General features: G+C 33.2%; 1 protein-coding gene across 2 annotated transcripts; it reads left to right on the top strand.

Moving 5' to 3' along the window:
- Positions 1–2475: 2475 nt before the first annotated feature.
- On the top strand, positions 2476–8732 carry LOC140984671 (protein EI24 homolog). Of its 2 annotated transcripts, none has more exons than XM_073452217.1 (11): positions 2476–2773; positions 2890–2955; positions 3245–3389; positions 4096–4148; positions 5588–5722; positions 5845–5908; positions 5986–6050; positions 6162–6244; positions 6454–6530; positions 7649–7764; positions 8384–8732. In XM_073452217.1, the coding sequence occupies exons 1-11, from the start codon at positions 2652–2654 to the stop codon at positions 8442–8444; spliced, it is 987 nt and encodes a 328-aa protein (XP_073308318.1). In that variant the 5' UTR covers positions 2476–2651; the 3' UTR covers positions 8445–8732. The 2 variants fall into 2 exon arrangements, with proteins under 2 accessions (XP_073308318.1, XP_073308317.1); XM_073452216.1 differs by having other exon boundaries at positions 2477–2773; positions 5986–6071.
- Positions 8733–8954: the final 222 nt, after the last annotated feature.

The following is an 8954-nucleotide window of genomic DNA, read 5'->3' as shown; positions in this document are numbered from 1 at the left end:
GAGAATCCTTGATATCTCTGTAGGCTAAGATTTTCCCTCGTTATATTTTGGACCATGTTATGAGATATTGTTGTCTGGATAAAAAAACCACACAAGTCTTCACGTGCTTCGTGTTGAAACACCTCGGCTTCAGTCAGATTCGGATTATGTTTCATCAGATTCTTCCTGACTCAAGATTTCTTCTTCATATATACTATCGTCAGAACGAATATTTCAAACTAGTATACTTGAATTTGATCTTTGTAATAAATCGCTTCTTTAGTACCCAGAATTGGTTCGAAGTGTTTTATCCATTTTCTAGACAGTTACTCGAAATATGATATCTTGATCCACATGTCTAGCATCTACAATCTTTAAAACTTTCACTGACTTGGGTTTGAGCTCTTTTGAAAGTTTTCTTTGTTGGTGTATGCCCCGTGCTTCGAGATGAGTTCGATGATTGGGATAAAATCCTATTTCTGTATGTTTCACTTCTTTGCCTAGATTTGTAAGATCCGACTTTTTGTCTAGACCATAATGTTATTGGTTTCTAAGAACTACTTCCACTTCTGGCATAAGGATGAGATCTAAACCTCTTCATTTTCTGCATTTGTGGCTATTTCCAATGATTTTTGGAATATCATTTTCTCTACAACATAAAGGAGTTAATTTATTAACACCTCTTAAGCGTTTGTAATTTTTTTGTAATGCTGTTTTATGACGCAATTATGTCAATTTTCCTTTGAGAAAAGAGGTTTTCGTGCCAAAGTACGTAGATTACCTGATATATATTCTTTAATTAGCATTTCTATCCAAAGACTTGGTATTTTGTCGAAGAAAGTTGCATTGCTATATTTTATTCAACCCTTGAATTTCATCTATATTTACCGAATAACATAATGTATTCATTCACCAAACAAATGTCATGTAATTCAACACTATACAGAGCTTGAGTATATTTCTTTTTCTTATCTATGTTTTGACTGTTACATTAGTCCACCACTATAAATTGTGCTTTAAATAGGGTAGTCATTTTTTTAGCTTTCTCATCAAAAGATTCTCCGGCTAGGACTGACTCTTTGTTTTCGGCCGAAGTAATGCCCCAAACAATTTTGACTGATCATGTCACATTCATTTCTAAAATTTTAATGAATTCTTCTTTGTTGAGATCAAAAGTGTGCGCTATAATTCTCATAGCTGATATCCAGTCATCTATGAGATCTTATATGCTTTTGAAATTTAGTACATCAAAGTTAAACATAAGCTCATTAGGATGTATTTGTTCTAAAACATATTTTCTATAGGCTGTTTGGTGCAAGAAAATTTGGTTTCTTCTTAATCTTGTTCTCGCTGGGTTTTCTTCTCCATCCACTTGGAAATATATTTGAATATATTTGTATTATGAGATCCTACACTTTTCTTTGGTGGTTCATGGGAAGATGACCAAATTATTGAGGGAGGTTTGCCCCCTGTTGTATTCATTTTCAGATCTACAACTTTGAAATTCACAAAAGACTCTGCAAGGTCTTGAAGATCTTCTAGAACAATAATTTCTATAGTTGTCATCAGTTTAATAATTTTTCTGAGATAGTTTTAATCAGATTGATATTTTGTTTATCAGTTAAAGACAATGATCATTTCTGGCCCAGTAACATCAAAGATATTTTTTATCACTTCGTCAAAATTGAAGAGTTTAAACTAAAATTTAAGGTTATAATGAGTAAATCTTAAGTTAAAACTTGAATTGAGAATATTTTTTCTTCTTATTTTACCCTAAAATTAATATCATTTTAGATATTGTGTTCTTTAAAAGCATACACAAAACTCTCTAACAGATGAAATAAATGTGTGTGAAGTTTTATAACATAGAAGTGAAATGTGTTTGATTTTTTTTAAATGATGTAATTAGCATATTAATAATTTTAAGTAGTGTTTACAAATAACTTAAAAAAATGATTACGAATTTTTTCTTTACAAATTTACAAAACTTGATAAATAAAAAATCTATAATCACTTTTATAAACGTTTGAAAACACTGCCTTATAGATTATTTATTGATAGTACTACCTTATAGATTTTTATGCAGGTTAGATAACACTTTTCAAAAGCATATTGGTTCAATTAGTCCCCAGAGAGAATCATAAAAATTAATTTTAATAAATTTGTAGTTCTTCTATAACTATCCTATCTTATCAAAATTTTAAAATATATAAATAAATTTTCATATTTATCTAAACTTTAAAATTTTTTAAACGATCTTGTAAGTCTCCACATAAAATTTTGGAGAAATTGGTTAAATAAACTCGATCAATTCTTTTTTTTTTTTTTAAAAAATGATCTTTTCAGGTGTATTTTCACTTGAAGAGGTAATTTTCTTAAAAAAAGAGTGGACTGAAATACATCAGAGGTCATTTTCTTAAAAAAAGAGTTATAAAAAAAAACTCTAAAATTTTAGCATAGAAACATGAATAAAAGAAACAAAAAATAGAATTTTATGGGTTGCTAGTAACATATAAAAACTCTGTATTGTTATGAAGCTGATCAAACAATTCGACAAAGATTGAAGCTTTGACGCAAAAGATCACACAATCAAGTCGACCAGCTACAAATACTGAGCTGGGGTAGCCCGAAAGGCTCATGAATCTTGAAGGCAAATAATATTCCTTTTTTCCATGGATGCGAGAATAAGAAATTTGATGGGCAACACGCCAAAGTTAAAGCAGGCTTCATCACTGTGGCTGGAGGGTTTCAGGGAAGCTTGCTGTCTTCATCGTGTCATCATCTACTGTCTCAGGTTCCGAGGAAAAGTCCCAATTTTGTCCACAGTTTAGCTGCAACCAAAAGTATATATATCAACCATGTTTGACGCTTCTGTTCATCTTTTTGTTTGTTGGGCTTTTGATTTTGAAGGTCTAAAGAACTTGCCATCCGGACCGGGCAGTGTTTCCTTTTGAATGGTTTCATTTTCTTGGGAAGGTATCTTCACGCGCCCCATAGTTTTTGTGTTTTTTAGTTTTTGCCAGTGGGATCCTGGAATTCGAGAGGGTTGATTTTGTATGTGCTGGGTGTGGATTGTGCTTGTGGATAAAATTTACAGTTTAGTTTGATTTGTTTCACTCGAGAGACCGAAGCACTTCATACTAGCCCTATTTCTGGCCATCATTGCTTTGAAAACAAGTGTGCCCCTCATGATGTTTCTTGAATCTCTCTTAACCATTTTGAGTCACCCTCATTTTGCTGATTTGTGAATTTTAAAATATTGCAGTATATTGGTTTTAAGATCAGTTGTCATTCCAACTATTGGATGGTTATTGCCTGATGGATACCCGCACATTTACCTGGAAGAACCATGTTGGGGTATTTTCGGATTCTATTCCTACTTACGATTTGGACTGATCCAACTCTTCTATGTGAGTGCTGCATTTCACATTATATCAGTTGATACATTGTCTATTTTAAGTGTCGTTGGGGAAAAGTTGTTATACTCGCCTGTTATTTTTCATGTTTCATGTGATTCTCATTGTCTTCTGATATTTTAAAGCCATTGGATCTCTGAGCAGAATACATCAAGGCCTTAAAAAACTCCAGGATTTTTTAGTTTTCTTCTTGTTATAATTTTTTTTCGTGTGCATGGTTCATCCGACAAAGAAAATGTACTATGTGTTGTTTATGAACGATAATGAGTAAACCTTTGCAATGTCTGCATCTTCAACGTTTGATATTAACAGCTAAGCTCCAAAAGATAATAGATTGGAAATGAGCTTAGTTTATAAACCGATATTCTTCGACATTTGTATATCTAAGACTAGGATATAATTAATGTGTCTCACCACATGATAAAGTCATGCTAAGAGATCGTTTAGAGCAAATCTCTCTTCTGTTGTTTGCTTTACAATTTGTGTGGGTGTAACTAATTTCAGTCTTCAATCTACAATATAACTGATACATTTTGAGATCTTATTTTCAGCTGGGTTGATTTTTAGTAGTTTATCAAATATATATTCATTTGTTTTAATGAAAGACTAAGGAAGAAACATTTATGTTTTCCAAATTTTCCCATGAGAATATATATATATATATATATATATATTTGAGTTGATGTGGCAATTTTTGCAGGTAATTTGGTTCTATCCGATGTACATATTCAGCTTTATTCTTAGCACCATCTGGTATTTATTTATTTCATGATCTTGTTTATTTACCTTCTCTTTGTTCTTTCTTTGTCTATTTGTCATGATCAAATATCACACGCATATTCCCTGCTGACACACTAGCAGTTGGCAACCATCAAATTGTGTAGCAATGTTACTGTTTATAACCGAAGATGACATATTCTATCACATCAAGTTCTCTTTCCACTATAGTTGTTTACTTGCAAAAACTATTGAAAAATATTGGGAAAATAATCTCGAAGTTTCTTAAAAAGTATTTGTGGAAGGTCAGGTCAAGTGTACGACCTAATTCATCATTTCTGGCTTATGGCTGGTGTTGTGCCAATTAATACTTAGAATACCCTGCCCTATAATTATGGACTGCATTAGAATGTCATGGAAAGTAGTCAAAAACCTATATTTTTCTTCACTTTTCCGTTTCGATAGCCTGACTTTTTATTTTATATATTATTGAATGAATCCTTGTTACTTGCTTTAGGGAAACTTTTTACCTCCACCGCATCCAATTTTTTGTGCTGCTTTCCATGTTGGGATATCTTAATGATATATAGCTTGAAACAGGACTTAACGTCAACTCTCTAATCATGTATTTGGTTGAAACTAGTTCATAGGCGGTATTCAAATAAAGGAGAGACTTGCTATTATTAGAAAACCAGTTTGCTCATAGTTTTGCGAGACTTAGAACTTCAACATGGTATAATGGTTTCCTCTCCTTCACAATCACACACTGCACACTGTGAAGCTTTTCAAGGGCGTTAACCGATAGTATCTTTGCTGAAACCGGGATCACAGGCCTAATGAATTGCACAACTCCTTAGGACTAGGGGCTAACCAAAGAATTAGGAGTTTAGGCTGAGGGTGATGCGAGCGAAACTGGGTGTGGAGTGGCAACTCAATAGATTTTGGTGGGGTCTAAACCTGATTATTTGAGAAGGCGTTCATAAAATTTCAGAACTTTCCTTTTGAGAGGATGCAATCACTACCACGTCCCTGCTATGGAAGACACAGCTGGATAATTTAACACTCTCCTTGTTATTGTCACCAAAAGAGTTATGTATTCTTTGGGAGCTACCGGTTATCATCTTGATGAGAGTATACACATATTCAAACGGATTGGAAAAACCTTTATTAGAATACTGTATGGAAAAACCTTTATTAGAATACTGTATGACAATAATAATATATTTTTTAGGATTTTAAAATACAACCTGAAATAGATTGCTGAGATCTTACGGATATTTTATGGTTTCTTTACTAAATATTTTACTAAAAGCTTCAAATGATTATATGTCCATGAACGAGGCAAGCGACCAAGATGCCAAAAACCTTCATATGTTCGTCTAGACGCTATTTTCTTTAATTAAATGGTATTTAGCTCATATATCTAAACAGTGCTTGGTATTTTGTTCATTAGTTCCTGTTATGTTGTGATCCAGGTACAATGACATTGCAAAGTATGGTTTTTTTGCCATTGAGAAGCACCAAACTTCTGGTTCTAGGTCATCTGTCCAGAAGGACGCACGTGATTCTTTGACCAAAACTAACAGTGATACAGCAACTGACATAGAGGGGTATGTTTCAATTTTTTTGTTTTAACCCTCGAAAAATTACATTTGTCAATAAAACTTCTATGATATCTTCAGGATATAAATATACTTGTCCATTCTTCAACTGATGCGATCTTTTGTCCTAGCTTAATGATTGGGATAGCCGAACAGATCTATTCAATACTGCTGTTGAGTTTCTTCTTCCTACAAGTAAAGTAAAATTTTCATATCATCTTCTGTTAATTCGATTTCAACTGGAATTGATAATTATAATCTTATATTTGAAGGTATATGTTACTGGATTCGTCCCATACATTGGAAAGGCCCTTAATTTTCTGCTCCTTTCTTGGATGTATGCTTATTATTGTTTTGAGTGAGTGGTCATGTTCCATGCTATATTTTCTTTTATAGTATTTGATTCTCTATAGGCTGAAAATTTGTTCACCAACATACTTTTTTATAGGTATAAATGGAATTATTCTGGTTTGAGTTTGGACAAACGGCTGGACTTCTTCGAATCCAACTGGCCATTTTTTGCCGGTTTTGGTAAATAATCTTTTGGCAACATAAGCCTTTAGTTTTTACAATTTTATATGGTTCACTGGACCTTTTGGACTCGTTTATCCTATTTCATCAACTTGGTATTTATTATTTGATCTACTTTAACCATAAGCAAGAATAGGTGATTAGAAATACAAAATATTTCATAGCTATGTTGATATTTTATTTATAAAATACTGGGACTGAATATTCAGGAAGCCCGTGTGTCCTGGCAGTATTCTTTCTCTCTCCCCTTGTGAGCTATGGGGTTATGGCGACACTCTATCCATTAGTAAGTGCCGATTCCTCGTTGTTTGTATCTTGCATGTGTTCCTTACCAATACATTTTTTATGCACCCTCCTGTTTTGGTGAAACTTTTATGCATTTGGTTAGTAAACTATTTCTATCTAGCATTATTCGTAAAAATTTGTTTTTGGAATTCAACTATTCTGAATGCTTGAGAAGAATTGAGGTTATCTTGTTGAATATGTCATCGATATACAAAATGTGACAGATTTCTTCACGCCATGTTTCAATTTCTATTCTAGTCACCAAACTTCTATGTATTTCAGTATTTTGGTAGAATGGCCTTTTACGCTGGCCTAGTTCAGAGATTGGTGAATTTATGCGAACGAGGAAAAGTCTTAGGCTATTGAGAATAAATGATTGGAAGTTCGTCGATTCTCAATTTTACTCAGCTTTGTCTGCAGTTTTCCTGATCAGTTTGGTATTTTCTTGGTCAACCAGCCTGGTGTAGAAATGCGGACAAATTGAATCGAGTTAAACAACACTTGCTTTTTCATAGTTGAGTACAAGCAAAAATTTCATTAGATAGCTCGAAACTCAAAAGATGAAATATTTTATTACTTGTATTCTGCTCAACTTAAAATTAGAATCTGGGCTCGATTTGTTTGTTTCAAATTCAATTATCGGCTTTTTTAATATTTAAGTTCCCAAATAAAGACTCAAGCTTGTGAGCTCGCTTAATTTTAATATTTAAATATTATTAGGAAATGCACGTGAGCTATCAATCAATTGGTTTAAATTCCAATTGGAAATAAATTCAAGTATGTTTGAGCTCAATTTGAGTTCATTAATTTCAGATAATATTCTGTCTTGCTCAATCATGATGACCTCCAATCTGGTGTGGTATTGCTCTAGCATAGATTGTAGAGCCACTGCAATTTCACTGTTCATTCTCCGAGGTACATGATGAGGATGAGCTGAGTAATGAACTTTTAATGAATTAATCCAATGTGAAAGATTTATCTTAGATTGAACATAAAGAAAATTGTCTTGTTTTATATGCCAGCAGTCTCTGGTATTTTGGTCGCATGATGTTATATTACTTGGTGTTATGATACCTTTTATCTGTTGACAGTGGTAGTAATTCTGTACCCTTTGTCTAGTTTGTTTTGACTGCCACAGGCTCGGAAGCAGACAAAGTCATTTCTTCTCAAAGAATGAAATGGAAAGGTGCAGGATTGGGAAGGGTTCCGATATTTGTTTCTGCTAATTACTTGTCGTAAGTTATGCTTTTCACTCTATCTGTTTCTCACATTAGAACTTGCTTTTTATTCGGTTTGTTAGTATTAAAAGTTGTGAGAAATTGTATGTTATGGACTTAAACTGCAAGCGGATCGTATACAAATTCGTTGGAAAGTGAAATGACATCTTTGACATGGTAAATCATGTTGGAAACAATCTTGTTGCTATAAGGAATTTATACAAGGGGGCTGATTGGTTTAATTTTTTTCCGTCAAGAGGGGAAAAAGTATTATCATTTGAAAACATATAGATTAAAGTTGGAGATTTGATTTGTCTACGGTAGGCAGTTGTTCTTACTAGCTTCCTGGTAGCCTTTGTCCTGATACTTGTGAACTTGCTTAAAATGCGTGGATACGATCTTTTCAAAGCGAGTGTTGAGCATATTATGCCACAAGTCCAAGAGGAGAGAGTATCTCAATCTTTTAAACTCGACCTACAATTTGTGGTGCAGCCATTGCAAGACATTTAACAGTATCACAATCTTCTCTGCTCAACCTACAATTTCTGATTCCTCCATGAGTTTCTGGCTTGTTTCAAATATTAAGCTGTGTTTGGTTCCTGAAAATGTTTTCAATCCTTGATGCTCTGTACTATAGGTTGAAAGTGTTGTCTCTCTTCCCTGTCAAGCATCGCCCGCAGGAAGTGCACGATCAGTAAACACTCCAGTCATCAGTTGCGTTTGACTTATCCACATGGCTTGTCTCGTTTGCTTCTTGTTGAAGGTTGCCATTAAGGTTCAGGATTCTTTGTGAAGTTCTGCTGTTTCTTGCTGATTGAAATACCCCAGAGATCATTGGCGATGAAAGCAGATCCTCCTCCATTTGTATTATATATATTTATGTACATAAAAATAAGAACTGGTCTTGTGTATTCTTTGGGGGAATTCAAATGTCTTATATAGAAATATCGTTCTATACAATGAAATGTCTGGGCTATTTTGTTTTTAATAAAGATGTTTTTTTTATTAAATAAATAGTTGATCAATGTTATTTTACTAATTTTTCGTGAAATATTTATGTTAATTACACCCCAATTTATGTTGTTATTTCACTTGATGTATAATTTTTTTTTTCACATGATAAAGTGAACAAATTTTTTGGCCTAGAAATTTTGATGACGTCAAAATTATGTTGCACTTTAGTTTCAATTTTCAATAGTTGATGTTTC

The sequence above is a fragment of the Primulina huaijiensis genome, chromosome 9 (genome assembly GCF_012295235.1).
Source record: "Primulina huaijiensis isolate GDHJ02 chromosome 9, ASM1229523v2, whole genome shotgun sequence".
Taxonomy (NCBI): Eukaryota; Viridiplantae; Streptophyta; class Magnoliopsida; order Lamiales; family Gesneriaceae; genus Primulina; species Primulina huaijiensis.
This window is presented reverse-complemented; position numbering and strand designations above follow the sequence as displayed.